The sequence below is a fragment of the Amblyomma maculatum genome, chromosome 2, assembly GCF_055883805.1.
Source record: "Amblyomma maculatum isolate TAMU_Amacu chromosome 2, ASM5588380v1, whole genome shotgun sequence".
Taxonomy (NCBI): domain Eukaryota; kingdom Metazoa; phylum Arthropoda; class Arachnida; order Ixodida; family Ixodidae; genus Amblyomma; species Amblyomma maculatum.
Genome location: NC_139345.1, coordinates 208615893 through 208643630, shown reverse-complemented (window position 1 = coordinate 208643630; position 27738 = coordinate 208615893). Strand labels below are relative to the sequence as shown.

Genomic DNA, 27738 nt, shown 5'->3' with positions numbered 1-27738 from the left:
TTTAAATGTAGTACAGGCAGTTGGAAACAGAAAAAAATTTTCCCCAAAACACACCTATAAAGAGAAACAGAGATGTGTTGTTTCCACTTGTCATCAGAAGAATATAACATTACAGTACCTTCATTGCCTACAAGAGATTAAAAAAGCCATGAGAGCACTGCAGAGATCTGCATTGGAGAAATACAAAAGCACGCGCATTGGCTGCTCTTTAGTAGCTCATAGAGTGTCATGACTAAGCACTTTTGAGAGACACAAAGACATTAGTCACGGCCATGACTGATTGACCTATAAAAGCCATTGACTCCACAGTCACGAACACTGGATCTCCTATCTGACTGACTCATGCCAAGTAACTATGAGCCATGACTCAACTACAATGACTCACATGACATGACATTTATATACCATTTGTCTTTACATACACATTCATGACAACCATAAAAGGAAAGATTCACAGCACTAACAAACAGACACTCCCAAAATGACACACAGGACAGGCGCTGACAAGCAATCTCATCTTAATGTGACATCATATCACACGTTACATTTTGCTTCCGTATTCTGCTCCCATGTTTTGCTTCCAGTTTTGCGGACATATTTTTGCAAACATAGCTAAGTAAGGCTTTCACCTTAATAAAGAAAGCAAGAATCATGCAGTATATTATCTTGTTTACAATTATTTGATGATTGCTACTAGAAAAACAAGTCTAAAGCCGGAACCGCATGGCGCGATTTAGGGCGCGATTGCCGCGCGGATGGTGGGACGCGCGCGTCATTCTGACGCGTTCCCACTAGCTCCCACTATGAAATCGCGCCGCCGCGTGGTTCTATGCTTCGTAGAAAAAAACGCCTCGCGCGGCGCGTCCACTGACGTCATAGTCGGCGTCCACCAATCAGCGTGCAGTCACGTGTCATTTTAGTTTTTTGGTTTGCCAACAGATGGCTCTGCTCTCCGCGCATCTCGGCGGAACCTTTACGGCGGAACTTTGTTTCCTCGGTCACGGCCGGTCTCGAGGGAAAGAGCGCTACTCTTCTCGCGCACCCTCTCCCTGTCCAAGGAGCCATGTGCTTCACGTATCGTGTTCGTTCGCGCATAGTGTTTCGCACGCAATGTTGCTGTTTGATAAATACTGTTGCTGTTTGATAAATACGCTTTGGAGGAAATGTCGCTGTATAATTACATGATGATTGTTTTTATTGTAGTGTCCTGTAATTTAAAGGGCATATTATATATGCGGTAACACAGATAACTCATCTCGTTGGGAGTTATGTGGTCTGGCAACCCGGAAAACGCGGCGCGACACCGCCACTCAATTTTTCTCGTGCGGGTGCTCGCGCGTTGGCGGCAACGCGGCATACGCGGCCGTATGCCGTGCGTCACGTTTTTCGCTCGCGAAAAACGCTCCATGCGGTTCCGGCTTAATATCACCATCTGAACTACTGCTCACGTGGAAGAAGGCCTTCACTGGATGTTGCCATGTAAAGTGGATGCCTCCTTACTGGGTGCCGTCAGCGGTAGATTAACGGTGAGGCAAGGCAGTGGCAAAGCTCAACAAGACAGCTCACAAAATGAACAGCAGGGCAGTAACGCTAGCCAAACCACCTTTTCCATATTTGCTTGTGATGCCTGAAGACAAAGCATCGGTCGTGGAATGCTGCCCAACACGTAGCTCTCAACTATTCGCACCTCCCTAGTGTTATCATGCTGGGAGTTCTGAAGCAGGAGCACTACAGCATGTCAAGCATAAGCATCATATTGTGCCAAACTCCTGTTGCTTCATTAGTCTGTGGCGAAATTCGAATCTTTGTGACTTGCAAATCGACCGGACTGGACTGCTACAGGCTGCTACTTCGAACTTTCGAGCCAAATATTAAATGAGAAATTACAGGTTCGCAGAAATTCCGACTTATATACGGGATATTGGGGCCAAAAGATGAGGTTTCACAGATGTGATGAAATACAATATGTGGTTTGATTAATTGTACAATAAACAAGTTTCAAGCAATCTGTAAAGACCCCAAAACAACTCGGGCTACACTGTAGTAGAGAGCTCCGCAAATTTGGACCACCTAGGGTTCTTTAGCGTGCGTTGACATAGAACAGCATACGGGCACCTTGCGTTTTGCCTCCATTGAAAAGCTGCCGCCACAGATAGGATTTGATCCTACATGCATGTGTATGCACATATGCATGCTTGTCTTTTAACGGTGCACACATTACAGGAAACTAGGAAACAACAAATGCACTTCAGATAAATTGCTGAAGCTCTATTTCGCTCCCAGGGATCAGTTTTGGTGTACATAAATTTTGATGGCATATAGGTACGTTCTGTTTCCAGTCCCTCGCAGTCCCTCGCAGTCCCAATTTACTGTATTTACTCGCACAATGAACCCACATTTTTTCAAGAAAAATTGATGTCAGTTTAAAGGTATGTGGGAAAAAACATTTTTGTAAATTTTTGCTAGAGTTGTCTATCCTTTGACTCATCAGTCACCAACGGAAGCACGCGGTCAGCTGTGATCATGACAGCTTCATTTTTCACTTCAAAAGGCGTTTGCTGCTTCACGCGTTCCAATAATTTTGTTGCAGTGGACAGCGCCCACCCGGCCCACCAGTACGCTTGTGCAACCGGACAAGCTGAGTGAGTAGCTGCTAGCTTACCAGTCAAGGGCCCTGGCACTCTGCCAAGTCCCCCCCCCCCCCCCCCCCCCCATTTCCCTCACCGCAAGAGCTTACAAAAAATACTTATCCACCGAGACTGTATCGCTGCGCAGCATCTTGGCACGCTAACGACTGTTTCTTTCTTTTAAATTCTCAGTGGCAAAAGTGGGGGGGGGAGAGGTAGGTTCTTTATGCAAGTGCATTAATTGTGATTAAATACGGTACTTGCTGACAGGTGTCCCGCATTCGACTTTCCTAGGGCAGCCCACAAGTTCCACTCACCAGTACAGCCCCCGGGCCGGCGGCCATGAAGAGTTCTCCGCGCGCATTCTGAGTACTTTTCGTGTTCCTGCAGATGATATTGTGCGCTAAACAATGTCACAAGCTCCGTAGCTGGTCTCTAAGCAGCCGTAAGATGTCTGAATGTTGCACCTTCGCTTTTTTGTCTTAAATGTCACCACACACATGAAGCGTCCAGAGCTACAAGCACAGGTTTTTCTTTTTTCTTGTGCTCTCCAGAAGCTGTTCACCTGTTTTGCGGTCATTTCAGCACGCAGGTCTGACAGCGTTGCAAGCGAACTGATGTGTGCTGGAGCAGCTAACGCTTGTTGTAAATGTTTTCACAAACGCTTTTGTCTGCTTTCAAGCCCAGCGAGCCGAGCCCTTGAAAGAACTTCGCAAGCAGCAGTGGCAAGCAAATCCTGCCAAACTGAGTTCTGTCAAACACTTCGCATTCGTACATGCTGCGCTCTGTTTGCAAAAAGCCCTAACCAATCGCCTCTGTTATCTATCTTTAGTATTGCATGCATGTGAAGATATAAACATGTGCGCCACTGCGAAAGCACTGCATCGTGGTGAGTGATGGTTGGCATCATCTGCTAAAAACAAATGATGCAGGGAGCTTGCAAGGTCATGTGACCATCACATTACTTCCTGTCAAAGAAGCCGACATCTGCCAGCAAGTAGCCTGGGACTGGAATCAATTGTGCCAGCAAATAGAGGTGCAACACAGTGGATCTAAAAAAACTTAATGCAAGGCTTCAAAAGGCAATCCCCACTTTAGGGGGAGGGAGGTGCACTTACGGGGTGCTGCGGCGGGATGCCCCATCTACCGTGTCTGCCGCCAGATGTCCCCTGCGCCGGTCTTCCTTGACCGCCTCGAGCTCCAGGTACTTGAACACATGCACCTGACCCCTCCTGCACAGCTGCGCACACCAACAGGAGGAAGAACACTCTTTTCTTCATCCACGTACACACATGCACGCATTCAGCTTTCAAACTTCTGTGATGCTCTAGAATTTAAACAGGCAATCAACAGAGCACCAAAGTTAGCAGTAACACATGCATACAAACCGAGGGGGGGGGGGGGGGGGGGGGGGGGGGGGGCAATAAGCTCACCTGCCAGCTTATTTCACTAGCAATGTCAGTTCCTCAGCATCATTTCCTCGCATAAAAATTCCCAAAGGCACTTCAAGGCAAAACTCAGGTATATATCCTGTATATGTATATGTATCCATGTATATATCCATGCATGCACCAATGTTTTGAGTGCAGAGTTATTACCAACCGTCTTGGATTTTGCCAAGATAGCTGTGAAGCCCCCTTCAAGCAACAGCTCGAAAAAAAAAAAAAAAAGCTAAAACAACCTCTCAGCCAATGGATTTTAAACAAAGGCCGAGGCCACTGGCCACTGCATTGGACGATTGTGCTATCTTGGTGCTACGCTGACAGTCTAAGCTTAAAGTTAAGCAGCCGGTCTTTTATGCTGCTTTTGGATGTCATCGTATTCACCTCCTCTGACAAAGTTCTTTCACATTGTGCTTAAGATCTTCAGATCTCATCTTCGTCTCCCTTGACAAAGTTGCAGTAAAGACTTTAACTTGGCCTCTTTCATCCTAATAAAGGACTACATAGCTAAATATGGCAAAGCAAAGTGCTCTACCGGCGAAACGCTTATCAAGCATGTTGTCACTTTGTTACACCGCTATCTGATGTATGCAGTGGTCACTATTCACACATGCTATAATGTATCGCTAGCCAATTGCCTGCCTCACTTAAAACCAGGTTACCTTTATAAGATGAAGCCACTGAAAAGTTCTGTCCGTTATGTTCGTGCTGGTGTCTGAATAAATACGACTTTATGGCATCTATGCTTAGCTAAGTTAAACTGCCACTTCATTTTGTTCCGTGCAGAGTAACACTCTTGCACACGGGGAACATTTTTTATACTTTGGAAACTTTGAAAACAAAATTTCTGCATATGGCCTTCTCTGCAGCACCTGTAACAGTGCATCGGTCCAGGTTTGTACGTTTTGGGTCGCACTATGCGGCCTTTGTAGTAAAATCTGTCCAGAAGAGCGTCTGGTCCCTGTAATGTGATCAGAGGCACTTTTTTTATCACATTACAGGGACCAGACGCTCTTCCGGACAAATTTTACTACAACGGCCGCATAGTGCGACCCAAAACGTACAAACCTAGACCAGTGGACTGTTACAGGTGCTACAGAGAAGACCATATGGAGTTAATCCAGAATACATAACTGAATCGAAGAAGTGAAATTCAATGCGGCCTATGCAAATCTGATGATCACGATATCACTTCGCCTCAGTGTCCGACAAAAAAGCGAAAGCTCGAGTTAGCAAGGGCTGGACGACGGAAACAATGTGCACCAGTAGTGGTTAAAAACAGATTTGCAGCTCTGGCTGATGAGCTGTTTGATGATCCTCCTGAATAAGAAGAGCCTGTTGCGGTGGTTGCACAGAAAAGTGCATCTTTTGCTTCTACGCTGAAGAATGGACAACGCACGAAACGGAGCACAGTGGCATTCACTGCTGATGAATTTCCAGGACTTGAAGACTGCACAAGCCAGCAGGATGCAATAAAAAAAGAAATTGCGATGCTTTCAGCACAAATTTCACAGCTGCGACAAAAGAAAGTGCATATAGCCCAACATCGAAAGGAGAGTTCAGAAAAACAGAAAGATACGCTTGCAGGCAGTACGACAGCAAGGTTAGTTAGTGGCCGCTCCGATTTAACCTGCCGCTAACATACCAATATGGGAGACGGTACTGAACACACTTACGCAACTGACACATCTCATTCAGAGCAGCATACATAGTGGATAGAAGTAGCCGAAACAAGTGGCAACAGATTACGCAATGGAACTGCAGAGGGCTCTCTAATAAAGTTGGGGAAATCAAAACAAAAATATTGTACGGCAAGCTGCATTCATGGGCACTCTTGATACAGGAACACAATAGGTTATATTCAATAACAGGATATGTAGGGTACCAGTGTCCTTCTATCCCTGATAAATGAGCAAGAGCAGAGGCCGAAACGCCAAGAAAAGCTGCCGTTTATATTAGGGCCAACATTCCCCAAACGCCACTTGACTTGATCAAGTGGTGCAACACTCAGCAGGAAGTAGCTGCTGTACTATCGCGTCCAAACAAAACGCCCCTGATTTTAGTGTCCGTGTACACTAGTCCAAGAAGCACAGTACTTAATCATGGATGGGTTAAGCATATTCGCCATTCATACCCTGAATTGCGATACTAATCGGTGGAGATTTTAACGATCCGCATACTGTATGGGGATATGATTATGATTCTAAAAGGGGTGATCAAGTTCATACTGCCTTCACAGAAATGGAACTTGCACTGCTAAATCATCCAGAATTCGCAACACTACCTTCAACACAAACACACTCGCCAGATTTGACGTGGTGGAAGGGCCCTGGTTCACCACAATGGCAGGCGGAATTAGATGCGTGGGGTAGTATTAGTATTGGTCTTAGTTTGGGACATATGAAGAAAATTCGAAAGAAAGCTTCTGTAACAAATTGGGATGGTGTACGGCAGGATACTGGAACTCATTCACTTAGCCCGAATACTCTTGATACCACCCTTCAAACGGTACTCAAGGATCACACAATTACACCAACAGTGAACGAAGATCAGCCAACTCCCGACCTGCACCTACTAAAACTTTGGGCACGCCGAAAACGGGCCAAGATACAGGCTGGTCGGCATCCTGAAGACGTGCAAAGAAACATTGAGGTAAATAGAGTGCCGGCACAGGCACGCCGATATGAAAAACAGCTAGCTCATAGGAGATGGGATGAATGGTGCAGTCGTTTGGGATCAGTAACGACCAACAAGACCCTCTGGAGGACTTTCATGGCATGGAAAAGAGGCGGCAGGTTAAAGATGATGTGGAAAATATTAGACTAGCATTACAGCTTACACCAGAGGAGTTTGCAAATCAGGCTGCTGCCCTTTTCTTTCCGAACCATGCACATTATCCGGCGCCTTCACCGACAGTGGATGCGGTTGATACAACAGGAATAACATCATCATTTACGAAATTGGAATTATTGGCTGCTATAGAAGAAGCGAATGGTAAAACTGCGACTGGACATGATGATATTCCTCATGAGATCTTCAAGAATTTAGAAGGAGCCGCAGTTAACAGCTTGTTGGATGTGGTAAATGAGGTATGGCAAGGAGACATTCCACTCGGCTGGAAACACTTTGTGGTGGTCTTAATACCAAAAGCTGGAAAACCTCCCACAAGCCTAGAATCTTTGCGGCCTATCTCGCTAATACCCACAATATGCAAGACCTACGAAAAGATGATAGCCACTCGCCTGTCATGGTGGTTGGAAAGTAATAAAAAATACTACGCTCGACAAATTGGGCTCCGAACAAACCTTGGCACAGAAAATGGACTGGCTATGCTCACTGAAGAGGTCATATACGTGTCGCCTTATAGCCACCCTGTGTGCACTGTAGTGGCTACCGACGTGGCGAAGGCATACGACAACGTGTTACGTGCCAAGATTCTTAGCAACATGGAATGTATGGGCCTTCCCTTGCAGGTCATAAAAGCAGTACATAATCTGCTTAAGGACAGGATGTTTTCTATCCGGATAAACAGAAAACAAATTGGCAATTACACCTCAAACAAAGGCGTGCCACAAGGGTCAGTGTTAGGACCTTTGCTATTTAATATCGCACTGATCCCATTGGCGTGGAAATTAGCTGAAATACCAGAAGTGTGGTTCATGATATACGTAGAGGATGCCACGATTTGGTCTGCTCATAAACAACTTGAGAGACAGAATCGGTATCTGCAGGAGGCTTTAAATACCATAGATGAGTACGTCCAAGATGCAGGCCTCAAATTGTCATCTCAAAAGTCCAGTTACATTCATGTTGCAAATAAGAATGGAAGAAAACAATTGGCAACGCAAAGAGTCACCCTAAAGATTGGAAATCAGGCATTGGAAGAGGTGGATGAGTTGAGAGTTTTTGGCCTAGAAATTCACAAATCTGGCAAAGGAACACAATGGCTTCATAAGGTGAAAAAAGTAGCTGCGACTTCCTTAAACTTAATAAAGCGCATTTCGTCTAGGGGAGGAGGAGCTCGAGCGGACATGACAAGACGTCTTGTACAATCGGTGTTACAGCCGAGGATACTATACCAGGCCCGATTCCAAAGACTCACGAGGTGGCAGTGGGCGAAATTGGAAACAATAAATAGAAACGCAATGCGCACTATCACTGCCTTACCAAAACTTACCCCTATCCCTATTCTCCAAGAATTTGCACAAATAAATACATTGACAGAATTAATTGAACAACGAGAGGCAACAAGGAATATGAAGCGAAAGTATGTTATGCCCATAGCATCCTTGTACAACGAAGTGACAATTCAAACACCACCAATGGCTGACCCTCCTCCGTGGGAATTCACGACTATTACGATAAACAAGACCACTCGGCTTTGTCACAAAGAAAAGCCGGCATCTCGACCTCTGGTTGATGTACTTCCAGGTATCTGCATTGCATATACGAACGCATCAATTTTAGAAAATCGCGGTAGAACAGCAGCTACTAGTCCAACACACAGTGAACTAAAAGTACACAATGAATATGTATCAGAATACCCGGACCCGCTTGCGATGGAACTCTATGCAATCCGCGATGCTATGGAGACCATAAATAAAATAGATTCCATAACAGAAGCCCACATCTATACAGACTCCGTAGCCGCCATAAAACAACTAAAGAAAGTGACAAAGACGCTATGTGTAACCTAGGAAATCCACGCACTCAATAAAAAAACAAAGACAGGCATCCAGATACATTGGACACAAAACGATACTGAGAACGCTGAGCAGAGAAAAGTTGACCATCTCACACATGAAGTTCCAAACACTAATGCGCTCCCCACCAGGCTCCCTTTTGATGCCCGCTCCGCTGTTCCCATCTTAGCATCCTCTTTAAGAAAAAGTGCACGGGCCCTCATTCCCCCGTGTACATTTCCCCTCCCTCATAACTTAACGAGATTGGAAGAGGTTTCCCTTAGAAGGATAAGAGCTGGGGCGGCGCTTACCCCGTCGGTAAAATGCCGATGGGAATCACAAGCAGACATCGGACCAACCACATGCCCGAAGTGTTCCACACCAGCTGCAGAAGTGGATGCTCGCCACCTGCTGTGGACTTGTGCAGGGACAAGGGCATCAAGGACGCAGATTCTGCGCGAAGTGGGACTAACCACAACAAGGGAAGAGGACTTCTCTAAATGGCTCACCGACAACGATAAGAGCAGGAGCCTGCTCTGGTTCCTTACGGAAAACAATTTACATGAGTTTCTATAATAATCCTTTAGGCAAGCTTGCGTAAAAAAAAAAAAAAAGAAGCTTTTAACCTCTAAAATGAAAAGGGCATGTTGACCACAGTTTGCAAGTAAATAGCAGTTACCGTATTTACTTGCATAATATGTGCCCTCGCGTAGTTTGCGCATCCGTAACTTATTACCCGGATTTATAAAAAAACGTTTACCCGCATATTTTGCGCACCTCATTGCATGAAACCGCCCGCATGCACGCAGAAAAACATAAGCAGAGCGCATTGGTGCGGCGCACTGCCAAGTCCGAGCCAAAGCAAGTCCAGCCAAAGCAAAGCCACGGCACGGTAGTGCTGGCCACCCTAGTGCTCGCAGCGCATCTAGCACGTCCCACCCTTTGTTGTAGGTGGCTCAGCTTTGTGTGTAGTGGCTTGAAGTCTGGTTGTTCGATCGCAGTGGGCTACCACAACTATCCGGCGAAATTCAAACTCCAGGTGATTGAATTTGCAGAAGAAAATTAAAACTGTGCCGCTGCCAGGCAGTGCAAGCTTAATGAAAGCCACGTGTGCTACTGGCGAAAACAAAAGGCAGAGCTAACTAATGCAAGCCCAGGAAGGAGAGCATTTCGGGCACCTAAAAAAGGTAAATTCCCCACCGTTGAAGAAAAACTTGTGTGTTATGTTTGCGAGCATCAGGCCTCCAGTACCGCAGTGTCGTGCGAGATGTTGCAGTTCCAGGCCAAGAAAATTGCACATGACGAAGGGATCCCAGCTGCGGTGTTTAAAGCAAATAGGAGGTGAGTGACCCGTTTTATGAGATGTCACCACCTGTTTCCGAGACAGGGGACAACTCTCTGCCAGCGTTGGCCGAAGACTATGAAGAGAAAGTGGTGGCATTTCACCATTTCGTGATAGCACTGCGCAAGACGAAGATTTCATTATGTTCCAGATCGGGAACGCTGACAAGACGCCGCTGACATTCGAAATACACTCAACATCACAGTGAGCGAAAAGGGAGTTTCGTCTGTTGCCATAAAAACAACCAGCCGCGAAAAGCAATGGTGCACTTTAGTGCTGCCAGTAACCGCTGATGGTCGCAAACTACCTCCCTTCGTCGTATTTAAGCGGAAGACGACGATGCCAAAATTGCAAGTGAAAAGACGCATCCATATTTGTGTCCATGAAAAAGAGTGGTTAAATGAAGCATTAATGCTCGACTGGCTGGACCCTATGTGAAGGAAGCGACCAGTGAACCCTTTATGAAGGCCAACTTGGCTGTCATCCCAGGCGGCCTAACATCAGTCCTGCAGCCATTGGATGTCTCCATTAACAAGCTGTTTAAAGACAACGTGCAGAAGTTGTATGTCGAATGGATGGCCAGCAGAGAACACAGCCTCACTCCCGCTGGGAGAATGAAGAGGCCTCCCTTGAAGATGGTCTGTGAATGGATACTGGCAGCGTGGGGCCGGGTCAATCCCAACATTGTGAGTACAGCTTCAAAAAGCTGGAGTGTCAAATGCGTTTAACAGAACCGAGGATGACGCTATTTGGGACGCCAGCGACGGCCAACGGCTGCAGCAACGTCAGCCATGGCTCGGAATCCAGTTTTTCCAGCAGCGACTCCGACTAGATAAAGTATGTGCACTTAATAAAGGAAAGAGCTTTGCTTGTGCATGATGCTTCTCTTATTTAGATATATATTGCACGTTATGTCCCTTTTGCAGATGAGTTCTCAAGACATGTTCGTGAAATTTTTGCGTAATTTGCGCACCCCCTTTATGAAGCTTAATTTATAAAAAATGTGTGCAAAATATGTGAGTAAATACGGTAGTTTACCTGAGGAATTTGCGCTCTACAGACTGTGTTAAGGGAGGACACGGCTCTTTGTGGCCCGGTCTATAAATCTGATACAGTCGACGACTGATTTTTCGGACTCTCAATGGACCGCGAAAATGTCCGAAAAAACAAATATGCACCAAAAAAGCTCAATTTATTGCCTATTATTGACTTTGAGGCCGGAAAAAGTCATGAACGCTTTTCTGCACTGCGCTCCGCTTCCGTGCTAACAGGTCCACCTGAATTTCGGCAAGAGTCGTAGTGTCGCTGTAAGCCGACGAAAGGGTTGCGACCGCTTGCATCAGCTCAGCTTGCGTCGGCTGCGCTGCTGCAGGTGAGTCATCGTCGTCGTCGCTCTCAGACTCCGCAAGCACTCGGCGAATAATTTCTGCATCTGTAAGCCCAGCGCACAGTTCCAACTCGTAACCCATGTCTGTGAACTCTGAAAACGAGACGGTCAATAGAATTTCGACACCTGCAGTGCAAAAGCCGTCAATGAGCTGCTCACTGAATGACAGCTGCTCGACGACACTCTCCTCGTCCAAGGCAGCCGACTCGTCATTCAACACAAATCCCGCGTGGCAGAAGCAATTGCGCAGCGTTGTGGGTGCCACCAACTTCCACGCATCGGCGAGCATACTAAGTGCTCCAAGCAAATCGACAGAGTAGGTTTTCTCACTGTCAAGGCACACCACCATCACAACACCGACTCCGTTGAGTGCCTTCTCGCTGCCACGTTGCACGCAAAAAAAAAAAGAAAAAAAGCTTCTTATAAAATCCAGAAACAGTTTCTTGAAGGACTGAAGCTGATTCAATTAAATGCGAGCCACAGTAGCGACAGAACATAGTTCTCGCATCAGCCCGACCACGGCTAGGCCTACTCGCTATGCTCGGCAACGCATGCGAAACGCATGGTAAACACACCCAAAGGAACAGGCTGTCCAAGCGAACATGCTAAAGAAAAAAAAAAAGCACTCCAGAAGCGAGCAGCGAAGTTCCAGATGCAGAAGTTGATAGGCAAGTAATATAGCTTCGATCCAGCGTCAGTTTAGCTGAGGAGCGGCACGCAAAGCCGGCACCGGTTTCGAGGCTATCGAAGGAAAAAGTAAACAAACAAGATGGTGGCGACACCACTCAAAATATGTGGCAGTTGGCCCGGCTGAAGCTTGAAATGTCCGAAAAATCGAATAGACCTCCCTAGAGTGTCCGAAATTTTAAGCCGCGTAATATTGCCAGGGGGCGCTCAGAGTGAAAGACGACGTTGAAGTGAATCGGCTCCGGACTCGCAGGACGTATCTAAACCTTGGACCGTGTGATTCTACCTGTACCGGCTCTGTTAATCTACCCCCTGTCGCCAACACCGTGACAAATCTGGTGGAGGTCAGGTCTGATGTCCCGTACCCCTACGCTAAGCAGGAGTGCTGGTCATATATTCGTGGAAACGCCCGTTCACCGCACTAGCCGCAGGCAACGAGGCCTACCACCTGAGTATTCCCCCTCGGGCATGACTACCAGTAGCCACGACGTCGTCGCAATGCCTGGCACGACCCCCACCTACGTGACGTTGCAAAACCCCCGCGTCCCAAAGACCTTTCACGGGGACACCTATGAAGACGTCGACGACTGGTTGCAGCACTACGAAAGGGTAGCTACATTCAACCTCTGGGATGACGCTGCACGGCTTCGAAATGTATATTTCAGCCTCGAGGATGGCGCTCGGACGTGGTTCGAGAACCATGAAGAGCAGCTGTCGTCTTGGAGTGAGTTCAAACGTCATCTTGCGGCAACTTACGGAAGCTCAGATCGCCGCGAACGGGCCGAACGCGCTCTACACACTCGGATCCAAATGCCTAACGAAACTGTAGCGGCGTATATCGAAGACATGACGCGCCTGTTTAAGCGTGCGGATCCTACGATGTCCGAGGACAAAAAGCTGCGCTACCTCATGCGTGGCGTCAAAGAGCAGCTTTTCGCTGGCCTGGTGCGCAGCCCGCCGAAAACTGTTGCAGAATTCTTTGCTGAAACATCCACTATAGAGAAAGTGCTTCAACAGCGAGCTTCGGCACGGGATCCCACCATCCACGCCGCCTCCGTCTCTGCTGAGTTCCCATCGCATAGCATGGACACATCGGCGCTACGGGAGCTCATACGTTCCGTTGTGCGCGACGAACTCCGACTGATGTATGGCACACCTCAACCAGCTCCTTCCTCCATCGCCAGCGTTGTCCGCGACGAGGTACAGCAAGCGCTCCGGCCTCCATTTCCAATCGGTGAACCTGGCCCTACTCCTCCTCCTGCACCACCAGAGTGTCACCGCCCTACATACTCCCAGGTGCTGCAATACTCTCCGCCCTCGTCGCCGTCCTTGATTCCTCCGAACGTAGCTGGGTCGAAAACAGCAGCCCCCGTGATCCAGTACGTCACAGATTCTCGACCGCCTACACGGAAAGCAGACGAGTGGCGTACCCCCGACCGACGGCCGCTATGCTTTCACTGCGGCGAACCGGGTCATGTCTATCGGCGCTGTCCCTACCGTCGACTAGGTCTCGAAGGGTTTTCCGCTGATTCTCCGCGGCCTCGCTACGGCGAACGGCCTCGAGCCGTTGAAGATTTCGTCAATGATCAGCGCCGGATCGTTCCGTCTCGTCTGCGACCATCTAGATCACCGTCACCCAGGTCTCGCCCGTCGCCATCTGCTACGAGTTCCTCATGGGCAGCGCAGGGCCGTTCGCCCAGTCCCCAGAGGGAAAACTGAAACCAGCGACCTTCGGGGGTAGGCTCGCTGGAAATCGCGGCGAAGGAGACCCCCCATTGATGCGGACACGGAAAGACTACGCATCGACATTGGAAAAGTCCGCGGTTACCGATCATACCGCCGCCTCGACGCCACCACGACGCACCTGCAACCACGACGAATTGCCGGTGGAATCGACGACGAAACGACGCACCCGCAACGACGACGAATTGCCGGTGGAACAAACGACGCAACCACACACCCGCAACGACGACGAATTGCCGGTGGAACAAACGACGCAACCACGCACCCGCAACGACGACGAATTGCCGGTGGGACACATGACGCAACAAGGCACCCGCAACGACGACGAACTGCCGGTGGAACGGACGCTGCAACAACGCACCTGCAACGACGACGAATTGCAGGTGAAGCAGACCGCGTACACCAACGCAGAGCACTCAAAGACTCAGAAGCCTGACATTCGCGAGCAGATTTCGTTGGACATACCCGTAGTACTGGATGGTCGCCATGTTCGGGCTCTGTTGGATACTGGCGCTGATTATTCTATTTTGAGCAGCCAGTTTGCCGCAGTTCTCAAGAAGGTTTTGACTCCGTGGGCTGGCACAAACGTTCGCACCGCGGGTGGTCATCTGATTACTCCTCTGGGCATGTGCACGGCCAGAGTTCAAATTCAAGAATCAACATTTGTGGTAAGCTGCCTTGTTCTGAAAAGCTGTTCGCGTGACCTGATTCTGGGCGTAGATTTCCTTCGTGAATATGGCGCAATTATTGACCTCCGGAATTCTAAGGTCTCGTTTTCTACTGAAAAAGCAGTGGCCCTCAGCGGTGCAAAGCGACCACTCAATGTGCTTCGAGTTTATGAGGACAGTGTCACTCTGCCACCCCGAACCAGCACTTTCGTTAATGTCAAATGCAATGCCCTTAACGATGATGACGCAATAGCCGAAAGTAACGTATCGTTACTGTTGACACAAGGAGTCTGCGTGGCCCGCAGTTTGATACATCTTCACCGTGGTCATTCCAAGGTACTTGTTACAAATTTTTCGCACGAGTATCGGCACCTTTTTCGTGACACTTCCGTAGCTTTCGCCGAACGCATATCTGATGTCTCCGAGTGCTTGTCCGCAGAAACCGTGCCACCGCCCACATCCCTCGACAATCTCGATGTCAGCTCAGAGCTATCGGTCAGCCAGCGCGACCAGCTGTTTTCATTGTTACTCGAATTCAAAGAGTGTTTTGCATCGTCGTCAAAAGTGAATCAAACTCCAATCGCCAAGCACCAGATCGTGACGTTCGATAATGTGCGCCCAATCCGCCAGCACCCCTACCGCGTCTCTTCGACCGAGCGCGAAGTTATTAGGTCACAAGTTAAGGAAATGCTCGAAGATGAGGTTATCCAGCCTTCCAATAGCCCGTGGTCCTCCCCGGTCGTTCTAGTTAAAAAGAAAGACGGCACGTTACGTTTTTGCGTCGATTACCGCAAACTGAATGCCGTAACCAAGAAGGATGTCTACCCCTTGCCGCGGATTGACGACTCTCTCGACCGCCTTCGGCGTGCAAAGTATTTTTCGTCCATCGATCTAAAAAGTGGCTACTGGCAGATTGAGGTCGATGAGCGAGATCGTGAGAAGACGGCCTTCGTCACACCCGACGGCCTTTACGAATTTAAAGTTCTACCTTTCGGCCTGTGTTCCGCGCCGGCCACATTTCAGCGGATGATGGACACTGTCCTCGCCGGCCTTAAATGGCAGTGTTGTCTAGTCTACCTAGATGACGTGGTGGTCTTCGCAGAATCATTTGCACAACATCTTCAGCGCCTGCGGTCAGTACTCGAAGCCCTTCGATCCGCTAACTTGACACTTAAGCCACAGAAATGCCACTTTGGCTACCGAGAGCTTAAATTTCTCGGCCATGTCGTCAGCGCCGCCGGCGTGAAGCCCGACCCTGACAAGATTGCTGCTGTTGCGGAATTTCCGATTCCACGTGACAAGAAAGCTGTTCGCCGATTTCTCGGCTTATGCAGTTACTACCGGCGTTTTATCGATAACTTCGCTGATCTCGCTGAACCGCTGACTCAGCTCACCCGGGGAGACACCCCTTTTGTTTGGACGCACGAACAAGAAGCTGCTTTTGCCGAGCTGCGTCTCCGTCTCCAATCGCCGCCTGTTCTGGCCCATTTCGATGAGCAGGGGGAGACAGAAATACACACCGACGCCAGTAACATTGGCCTTGGGGCGGTTCTCGTGCAACGTCAAGAGGGTGTTGAACGAGTCATCGCCTATGCCAGCCGTACTTTATCCCGTGCCGAGACGAACTATTCAACTACTGAAAAGGAATGCCTCGCCATTATTTGGGCTGCTGCGAAATTTCGCCCCTATCTTTATGGTCGCCCATTTAAAGTTGTCACTGACCACCATTCTTTGTGTTGGCTGGCCAACCTGCGTGACCCATGCGGCCGCCTGGCGCGATGGAGCCTTCGCCTACAGGAGTTCGATCTCACTATTGTTTATAAGTCCGGACTTAAGCATGAAGATGCTGACACGCTCTCCCGCGCGCCTGTCGAGCTCGCTCCACCAGACACGGATGACGCTGACAGTTTCCTCGGAGCTGTTGATGCTTCCGATATGTCACATCAGCAGCGTGCAGATCCAGATTTACGAGCACTGATTGATTATTTAGAAGGTCAGCCAGCCACCATACCTAAGTGCTTTTCTCGGAGCCTCTCAACTTTCTGCCTGAGAGGTGGTGTGCTTTATGAGCAGAACTCTAGATCCGAGTCAAGAACCTACCTCCTCGTGGTACCCACAGCTCTGAGAGAGGAAATCCTTTCCGCGTGCCACGATGAACCAACATCTGGCCACTTGGGCTATTCTCGCACACTTGCTAGGATACGACAGACATTCTACTGGCCCAACCTTGCCACTGTTGTTAAGCGCTATGTCAAGAGCTGTCGGCAATGTCAGCGTCGGAAGGTTCCGCAATCAAAGCCTGCGGGCCTCCTCATGCCCATAATACCACCACGAGCACCATTTGATCAAGTCGGCATGGACCTTCTCGGTCCTTTCCCTCGGTCCTCTGGTGGCAACCGTTGGATAATCATCGCCACAGACTATCTGACTCGCTATGCCGAGACCAAAGCGTTACCTAGTGGTACAGCGTCTGAAGTTGCCCATTTCTTTGTACACCAGATCATACTACGGCACGGTGCTCCTACCTGTATTATTACTGATAGAGGGACTGCCTTTACTTCAAAAATGATGGCCGAAGTCTTTCATCTCAGTGGTACGGCGCATCGAAAAGCTACTGCTTACCATCCGAAGACCAATGGGCTGACGGAAAGGCTTAATAAGACCATCGCGGATATGCTGGCGATGTACGTCAACCCCCAGCACAAGACTTGGGATGCGATCGTACCATATGTGACGTTCGCATACAATACGGCAGTCCAAGAGACTACGCGTTTCACGCCGTTTCGCCTCGTTTACGGCAGGGAGGTTCGCACGATGGTGGACACAATGCTCCCTTACCAAACAGATACCGAACTTTGTTCTGACGCCGAGCAGTTTGCCCAAGATGCTGAGCAAGCACGCCAACTAGCACGCGTCCACATCACCCAGCAACAGGACAGGGATTCACGCCGGTACAACCTCCGCCACAGACAAGCTTCCTACAACACCGGGGACCAGGTGTGGGTGTGGACTCCTGTTCGACGCCGCGGCCTTTCAGACAAGCTAATTTGCCGCTACTTCGGACCGTATAAAATCGTGCGACGCATCAGTAACGTCAATTACGAGGTGCTCCCGGATGGATCTGAGCACACAGGCCGTCGGCTACCTCGTCCAGAGACAGTTCATGTCTTGCGACTGAAGCCGTACTTTGCACGGTGACTGACAAACTACATCTACAAACTTTTTTTTGAGGGGGGGAGGTTGCTTTTGTACGCTTGTGTGCACGTGTAACTGTGTGCGTTACGCTTAAGGAGGGAGGAATGCCAGGGGGCGCTCAGAGTGAAAGACGACGTTGAAGTGAATCGGCTCCGGACTCGCAGGACGTATCTAAACCTTGGACCGTGTGATTCTACCTGTACCGGCTCTGTTAATCTACCCCCTGCCGCCAACACCGTGACAATATATTGACTTTACAAGGTATGTCGTGGGGCTGGGAAAAAGTCCGAATAATCAAGCATGTGCGAAAAATCAGTCATCGATTGTATTTTATTTTTTTATTTTCGCGGTCCCAAGACGTTTCCGCAATTATCTGCAAATTTTTGTTGAAAAGTACCATCTATTTCGCATATTACAGAGTTCCAAAGTTGCGAATCTGAACGTTTGGCCCTTTAAATTGAGGTCGAATCTCGCTGAGTTTTGATCGGTCGCAGATCGAGAAATATGCGCTCCACCAGCATCATTTTGGTCTCGTTAGGAAGATCGTGATTCAGGCTATTTCGACGTCATGATTGGCATCCGTGAGCGAACACCCGAAGCGAAAAACAAAGGGACAAATTTGCGCGAAACACGTGCTGCTATTGGGCTCCGGAAGCATGTGACCTAAATGACAACTTTTGGTTGGATGCCGGCGTCGACTGCTTGCGGCTTGGCGCGTTTTAGAAAGGTCGCATAGTTAGATCTAGCTGGTTTAGCGACGTTCTGCCTGATAAGGCCATAGGCGGTGGTGCTTGGCACGACAGATAGGAGAACAAACGATTTCCTAAGGCGATTCCCGCCGCGTGAGAGCATCGTAATCATGACGATGCCGGCAAAAAAGTGATACCTAAGCAGTTTTCATGGGCGCGACAGATCGAGCGCTCCGAAAAGTTAGTGGCGTGGCGGCAGCGGCGATCGCGAAATGGCATTACGCGCAGCATGCAGAATCGCAAACTTTGTCGAAATAAATTTGTTTCGGAGTTGCAGGGGCAATATCTTGATGGGAAGCGGTGCATTCACACGAAAAACCAGCCATAACTCATTTTATAGAGTTGCTGTCAGCCTTGGTAATTCAAAAATATGCCCAAAAAGTTTTTCGCCGATTTCTCAAAATTGAATTTTGGACACAGTCACCAGATCAATACTTCTGGTTCTGATCTTGCTACAGTTACTTTATTTTGCTAGAAAGCTAACCTCAAGTTTCTTTTGACACCAAGGTAAATCTAATAACCATACGGGAAAATTTATTGAAAAGATTGTCTTGACGCCAAAATGGACCTTTACTTTGAGGGTTTTTTTCTTATGGTGTTACTTTGGATCAAATTGCTAGAGAACATTAATTTTTGCTTTAATTTACTTTCCAAGCATTTCTGATCAGACTATGTCAGACCTTGCCATAATTTAAATCTACATGTTCTGACATGTTTTCCATTCTTTTCTCAAAACAGCATTTTTGAGAGTGCTGCAATTTTAAAGGAGCGATATCCCTTGAACTATTTGTGCTTTACTTTCATTTTTTTCTTTTCTGCAGAGATACTTTCTTGAAGAGTGCAATAAGACTAAAATGTATGCCCTTATAGTGAGGCAAAATTTACAAAACTAAATATTTATAATTGGTGTCAACTTGAGCTTTTTTCCAAAGTAATGTTTGATGTACTCTAATACAAGTTCAAATAATTCTAGCACCTCAATTCTTGGTTAGTTGCACTCTGTGATATTTCTAGATAAATTAGGCAGGCTCATTTTCATCATGCCCTATTGTGTTTAGTAATTAGCTCACCTTCAAATGGGAAACATTAGTTAGGCAAAATTTTGAGAACTATGCACTATACAAAAAAACAACAACAACTATATATTTGAAATCAGCACGCCGAAATATATGTGATATAAGCTTTATCCAAATCGGTCCATAAATAAGAAAAAATGTCACCACAGTTTCCTGGCAAGAACGACTGCAGGTGCTGACACCCATATACTGTTTCCTGACTTCGCTATAAAAGCCCTCACTTTTATGTGAAGGTGGTCTCTATGTTTTCAGCATGAGGTAATCAACAAAAAAGACATGGATGATGACGAGGACTGCCACGCACGAAAGCAGGTGGGGAGATGAGCGGATTCCCGTCGACCTGCAGGTGGCGCAGGGAGGCCATGAGCCGCAGCAGGGGAGGCAGGCGTGCCAGTTGGTTCTCGGACACGTCCAACCGCCACAGACGCAACCGGCATAGGTCTTCGGGCAGCTCCGACAGTCGGTTGCGCCGCGCACGCAAGGACCGCAGGGCCTGCAGCTCCCCAATGCCCGGTGGCAGCCACGACAGCTCGTTGCAGCTCACATCCTGCATAGTGGTCACCATACAATCTGGGCTGCAGCAATTCTTCCAGAAGCTCGCACAAGATGGACACCAAACATGAGGACAATTAGTGCATTTGCATGTATACAATGCAACAACATATACACGGCAAGACCCCGCTAGGTTAGCGCAGTGGTTAGGGCGCTCGACTACTGTTCCCAAGGATGCGGAATCGAATTCCGGCTTCGGCAGCAGTTTTTCGGTGGAGGCGAAAAGCTAGGCGCCTGTGTGCTATGTGATGCCAGTGCACGTTAAAGAACCCCAGTTGGTCGAAATTTCCGGAGACCTCCACTACGGCGTCTCTCATAGCCTGAGTCCGTTTGGGATGTTAAACCACAAATCGAAACCAAACCAGATACATGGCAAGAGTGAAGTTTTAGTCTTCAGGGAAACTTAAAGAAGAAATAGTAGGAACATAAAACACTCTCACTTCTAATGCTCAAAACCAAGAGCAAAGCTCAAAATGTTCCATGGGGTTGTACTGTTTTTTCTTCTAAGTTAACACTTTTCCCTGATAATAAGTTTTCCTGGTAGACGGTTTAATAATTTTGCGATGTTCTGGCCATGCGATGCATTTGTTGAATAACTATGGCAGCACTAACATAAAAGTGGCACAATATACACCAGAAACGAAGCGGTAGTCTGTCCCTGCACCAGCAGCGGCCACCTGATTCCCACAAACCTTAAAAAAAAAAAAAAACTCATCCCGTGTTGCCTGCCCATTTGATTTTCTGTCGCTCCCTGCTATGCTTTCCTTCCATTAGAATCCGCTCTGCCACGCTTAGCAACCATCAGTTCTCCTCTCTTTACATTACGTCTTGCCCATGTCCATTTTTTGATTTCCACTAGAAAGTCATTCACTCGAGTTTGTTCCCTGAATCACTCTACAAGCTCCATCTCTTAACATTACACCAACCATATTGAATTACAGCAAAAGCTTGTTAATTTGGACTTCGCGGGACCGGGAAAAAAGTTCAGGACTGGGAAAATTATTGAATGGCCTCGAACAGAACTGACAAGAACCATTTGGTCATGGTAAATGTACTGTATTTAGTCGCATAAAGAACCCACTCGCATAATGAACCCACTCAGCCCCGATCTGTGCCAAAGAATTTGTAAAAAAAAAAAAAGGCCTCAGTTGTTAGGGCGTTTCTCCATTTTGCGCAGTCACGGTCCACAACACATTTTTTGGCAGTGGGCCAAGATACTGTGCAGAGATAACAGTGTGTTTACCTTTTGGACTTTAGCTCCAGCAGGGGGGGGGGAGCGAACTTCGCAAAATGACAGCGGTTGTCTGGTTATGCAAGCCTCCTTTTCAGTATGTTCGCTTTATCATGCTATGAGCGATTGGGGCAGGCGCCGTCTACTGCCACTCAAATCATTGGAACGCGCGATAGCAGCGAACGCCTTTTAAAGTCAACGATGCTAAAAGCTGACGTCATGATCGCAACTGACCGCGTGCTTCCGTTGACGGCTGATGGGTGGAAGGATGGACTGCTGTCACAAAAAAATAATCGAAGTCTAACCCGTAATGCCCGTCCGAAATCATAGCCTTTCATAGGCATTGGCTGGGACCGCGCCGACAGTACTTATCCATATTTCCAAATTAACAGGGCTGGAATTAACCAGTATTTAGTTGCGAGTTTCGGAGGTGGTGCGGAAGAGTGAGCAGGCAGCCGCCGTCGCGGCTGCTGTTCCCTCTCTCCAACACCGCCGGCCCCTGCGCCAGTCATGACACCACGTAGGTTTTACCTCCTCTTCCATGGTTTTACTTAGTTCCATCTTCTGTCCTTATTTTGGACGTGCGCAGCCTCTAACTATCCACTCTTTCAGAGGAGTTTTTTTTTTTTTTTGCCACGGGATGTGCACCAAGCCGCCAAGACGTGGCGGCACGTAGTTCAAATTATCCTCAGCGAAACAGACTCTCATTCGAATTAACGGGCTTTTTTTGTACACAGATATATATGGAGCTTGGCCGGACCAAGTAGTGTAGTTAGAATTATTCTAATTATTGAAGTTCGAATTAACGAGCGTTCACTGTATATAGTGCTTTTTATTGTCCTGTTTAAGGTTTAACTCTTATCTTCGAGGTTCACTTCTTCAGTGGGGAGCAGGCACTCTGAAGCATGATGACGCCCGCCTGCTTCCGAACCATGCAAAGAAGCATACGCTCCAGCACTTGCTTACAATACTTTTTTGTAGCGAGAGCTACACTGACCACCGTCTCACCATTTTGCTGTGCCTGTCCGTGCTTGTCTGAAGAGCACGCCTGTCCGAAGAGAAAGAAGAAAAAGTAGAAAAAAGAAGAGAAAGAAAAAGAAAAGAAAGAAGATGAAAAGGAAGAAGAAGACAGATAACTCGATAGTTGGTTGAGGCAAACGACAACAGCGAGTTGCTAGGACAGAAGGTTTGTTCGAACATTGTGACGGTGGTGGGCCCCGGAGTTCGACGTAGAGACAATGTCACACCACTATAAGTCCTCTACACCCAAATGAGAATGGTCAACAACGAGAGGCAAGGGGTGCTCATACGTGAAGTGATTCCCCTATGGCATAAATAAAGCTGAAACCATAGAGTAAAAATACTATGCGCGAACACCATGTCTTTATTTTCAAGCGAAACCTAAGCATAGCCATGCAGATGGCTCTCGCGTAACTCCAGATTTAACCACAAGCTAAACTGCAGATAATTTTTTTTTTTTTTTTACATATTGGATAGTGCCTTGATCCATAGGTTGAAGCGCGGCAGTAGCGTTAGGATGCAGAAACACGAGCTGGATCGCCTGCAGGTTGGAGACGTTGCAGTACACAGTGCAGTTAACAACGAATAGCAACTTAAGTTTTTTCGCGCTGTAACGTTGGTCGAGGTCTTGCAGCCAGGCACGGACGTCATCCAAGCTTTACGATTTGCTCGGTACTCCACGGGCAGGTGTCTAACATTGTAAAAACATATGGGTCTCCGCACCTTGCCGATGACCAGAAGCGTAAGACACTTTGTGCCCGTCGTATTGGCTGCCAGCAACACAGTCACTCGCTCCTTTCTTCTTTTTCCACCCCTGCATGCATCCCCTTTTGTCTGGGAGTGCTTTGAAGAAGAGTGCAGTTTCATCTACGTTAAAAATGTCGCGCGGGTCGCAGGCTGCCACGTGCTCTTTAAGCTGGACGTTCTGGCAGTCTTTAACCACGTTTTCGTCCACTTCCCTCCTTTCACCGTACATGGCTTTAAAAACAAGGTCATACCTGTCTTTAAAACGTGAAAATCAACCCTCTGAGGCCTTTATTCATTCAGAGGGCATAGGCCTCGGCTTGTGCGTAGATCAATGGTCTACTTAACGGGAGCTACGAATCACGTGCAGCAGCGATCCACCGCAACAATGCGTTCTCCAGGGGTGGGTGGGCTGGGGTTCGCAAGCGCTTCCGCCTTGAGTGAACTTCTCACCTTCAAAATCTTCCATTATCTGTGCTTCATTCTTGATGCACGTTAATAGAGTACTTCTTTTGACGTCGAACTGACACACCACCTGCTCTATAGAAGCAACGTCCTTCCACACTTTAAGGATCTTCACTTTCGTTGCTAGATCCTTAGCCGAGTACTTTGCACGTCTTGCTGGAAGCACCATTGCGACAGAAAGCAGTAGCCCCGGTAGCACTACCAGAGTCCTGAGCACTACACATTTCACACATCGACACGACACAAAGCACCTTGTTCCAACCTAACTATCCAACCTTCCAAGGTCTCGCCAGCCGAGAAACTAGAGAAAATGCCCTAGTGAGCGCCAGCTTTTGTACATTAGCGGAATGCAATTACGCATGAATATATGACAGCTGTACGATGCGTGCTCCTAAAACCCTAAGAACCACCTTTCTTTCTTTTTTTAGTGCAGAGCAGCGCCGCCTTCTGTACGTTTTTGAAACAGAAGTTTCCAGCGTTTCGGGTCTTTGGGGAATGATGGCCGTGGTGATGCCTGCTCCGAAAACTAATTTCCGCGACAACCTCGTCCTGTCTCCAGCTCAAATTAACCGGGGCGCATGCAATTTAGTGCCGAATTTACGAAAGTTTGCTGCCGTAGACCTATGTACATTTTTGAAGGGAGGGACTGAGCAGGCCAAATTATTCAAATTTCCAAATTAACGGGAGCAGAATTAATGAGTTTTTTACTGTACTCAACTGTTCCCAATCCAGGCCTCTGAATACTTCTCAGCAAGTGGCGCAAGCCCAGATTTGCAGCTTTCAAAGTCCTACGCGATTCCCTCAGAAAGAGCTCAGAAAGACAAATGAGATTTTTTTCAGCACAATCAAATATGCATTACAATATTTTTACAATTCATTGTATGAAGCTCATTTCTTTTCTGATTCCAATCCTGTGCGACACAAATGTTTTCTGCAATGCCAAGATAATCATACTGCCAAATTTTACTGCATGGACACTACCAAAATCACTGTCTCATACTGAGAGCAACACATAGCAGTGTGGCAAAATAAAGACATGGTAATATAGATTTCTTTTACTACAGTGTGGCAATGATAACGGGCATATTGAATGAGCTGGTGTGGCAGAGCTAGATTTATCCAATATTTTTATTTCCCACACCAGTGGTCTTAAACTTTACAGAGGAAGCATCAATGGTGATATGGTGCAGAATCTTTGAGTTCACCTCCACTTAACGGACACAAGGGTTAGAAGGATATATTAGTCCAGGACAAAAAGAAGAAACAAGAAGGTGGCTGTGAAACCATATGAAAGAAGTGAGAGCTGAGAAGCTACACGCATATCCCAGCACATGGCCACACCGCCCACATGTGCACAAGGTTTTGCACAATCTTCCTACGATAGTGCAAAAGTCTGGAAATCGAGCCCATACTCATGGCAGCAGATAACCGTTGCATTTATGTGGTCAACAGCGTAGCCCAAGGGCGGGAGTACAGGGCTGGTGCCTCCTTACCAGGTCCATGAGTGAGCGCAACCTGCCCAGCTCCTCGGGCAGCTCCTGCAGCCGGTTGTTGGACACCAGCAGCACCACCAGAGGCAGCTGGCACACAGCCGATGGAAGCACACTCAGCTGGTTGCGACTGCAAGAGGGCACACGCGCACATACTCTCTCACAAAGTTTACAAGAACGTCAATTTGGGCTAGATGGTGCATACTGTTCGAGACTGAAAATAATAGTGCTAAGAAGTGACAAACATGAGAGAATGACGCAGGACTAGCGCTCGTCCTACGTTGTTCTCACTTGTGTTTATGACTTCTTAGTGCTATTATTTTCAGTCTCGCTCACAGAGGCAGCTAACTTTTGGGCAGTGTCCAAAGAGTCCTTTTGCATGGACCTTGCAGTTGCAGAGACTGCGTTTTGCTTAAACAACATTAACAGCATACATGAAATGCAATAAGCCACAGCAACTTTGGATTTGGCCTAATTTGGCTTGACCGGCTGCTTAGCTGATGATGCCGAAAGTGCCAGTGCAGCCATTGATGGTGACGCTATAGATTACGATGCAGCTACAGGTTCTGCAGTGCTAGTTTCACAAAAGGTAATATTGTACGGGCAGAGCCAGCTTATCAGGAGATGTATAGGGCAATAGTTGTACAATCGGAAAGTTCAGTAAAAAGCCAGAAGCCTTCATGAAGAACCAGGAGAGTTGGCAGGCAAGCCATGCCACTGCCAACAATTGATATGGCAAAGACACTCACATAATCAAGGTTTTAGCTGGCCCGAGTTACTTTAGAAAGGTTTCAACACATGCAAAGTCATGCGTTTGTCCTGTGCAGGTTCCAGTTCCTCAACTGGACACATACAAATATGTTCGTGTTTATATGGCGACCAACTTACCCTGAACGAGATACATATATTAAATCTTCAGCAATGCTTATTGTATGTTATGTTATTTCCTCCATATTTCTTCCAGCTTTCCATCTTGCCTCAAAGTCCTGCCCTTTAACATGGGCTCGTCGAAGGCTGGATCCCGTCGTCCGCAAGCATTTCATCCACTTGCGTTTTAATGGCGTCACATTTCTTAGGAGAAACCCGGTACGGGCGCTGGCATACCGGTAACGTGGTCTCGTCGGTGATGATACGGTGCTTGGCGACAGGAGTATGACCGACCATAGAGCCTGTGGCGAAGCAGTCTGCGAAATCGCTCAGAAGGGCCGAGAGAAGATTCCTCTGATCGGGCCTCAAGTCGGGGTTAATTTTAACGGTTTGCAGAGCATGACAAGGTGCGGCTTCTTCTTTAGGGTGCGCTCCGGCGGTGCATAAATGAGGCAAGGCAGTAACATCGTGAAGGACGGCAGCAGCTGTGTCCTTGGCGAGATGCCGCATCTCCTTAGCAAAATTTGTCAGGAGGACAGTAGCACAACTGTTCTGGAGTTGTACGAGTCCTCGAGCAATGGCTAATTCCTTCTCGAGTAGTAGCGGAAGGTGCCCATCCGCGATGCCCTCGTAATCGTGGAATAAGTCATGCTTTACAAGAACCAACACACTAGAACGTGCCGGAACCCTCACGTCATCATTGACTATACGCAAAACGTTCAAACCCGGATCTTCGTTTTCAATGCGCGCCACGGCTCGTTTCGCCGAAAAGGAAACGCGCTTCTTTCAGGTCAATGACAGCGCCGTTGGTCTGCAGGAAGTCTAGACCAAGGATCAAGTCTTTTGAACACTCAGGAAGCACGATAAATTCTCCGACATACACAAAACCACGGATGCTGACCCACACTGTGCACTTTCCTGCAGGTTCAATCAAGTGACTTCCCGCCGTGCGAATTTTCGGGCCGGACCAATGTGGCAAAACTTTCTTCAATTCTCGCGCAAGACCACGGCTCATTACTGAATAATCGGCACCAGTGTCAAGTAACGCGGTGACATCCACTCCATCAATCTTTACACATAAATCGGAGGTAGTATGCCGGATGCTGTCGCTACCTGACACAAGCGAAATCTCGTCGGATCGGCCTGACGATGACGGAGGATCTTCACATTTCCCGACATCAGCGACCCTGCCTCCGAAGGCCGCTTGTATTAGTTTTCCCGGCTAGGGCTGGGAGAGGAGCGGCGTCGGGAAAAGTGGGGACTTGTCGAACGGTAGCTCGTCGGGGACGTAGACCGACGCTCTTGGTAACCGGATGTGATGGGATACTGTCGCGCTGCAAGGTCGCTTGCAATCTCAGTAGGCCGTTCGGCCTTCCGAGGGTAGAGGTCCTCCGAGGCGAAACCCCGCATGTTGAAGCGTCTGTACGGGCACGCCCGGTAAAGGTGACTGGCTTCCCCGCAATGATAGCACAGAGGCCGACGGTCCCTTGGCCGCCATACTTGACTTTTACGGGGTCGCTGGTAGATTGGCGGAGGGGAGTAGCGAGGCTCCATGCTGCTCCATGCGAGGTCCTCCATGCGAGGACCCTGCGGCTCCATTGCTGGAGCTGCGGCGTTGATACTATGGTCCGGCGGGGGAGCCTTACGTAGGACGGACGCGTAGGTGGGCTTCGCGTCGAACGTCTGGTGGGGAACGCGCTGCTGGAGAACGTCAGCAACTTGCTGAGCTGCCATACGCACCTCGTCCCGGACGACTTCATCCAGTGAAGGA

General features: G+C 48.1%; 1 protein-coding gene across 6 annotated transcripts in view; it reads right to left on the bottom strand.

The window, feature by feature from the left end:
- The window catches only part of Lrch (Leucine-rich-repeats and calponin homology domain protein), a 170935-nt gene that overhangs the window by 107294 nt on the left and 35903 nt on the right, over positions 1–27738 (bottom strand). For all 6 annotated transcript variants that reach the window (XM_084595668.1, XM_084595669.1, XM_084595670.1 and 3 more), the window contains exons 3-5: positions 25104–25230; positions 19903–20145; positions 3746–3867 (exon numbers count right to left, since the gene is read on the bottom strand). In XM_084595668.1, coding sequence (XP_084451794.1) covers positions 3746–3867; positions 19903–20145; positions 25104–25230 — 492 coding nt within the window. The remainder of the gene's footprint in view (positions 1–3745; positions 3868–19902; positions 20146–25103; positions 25231–27738) is intronic.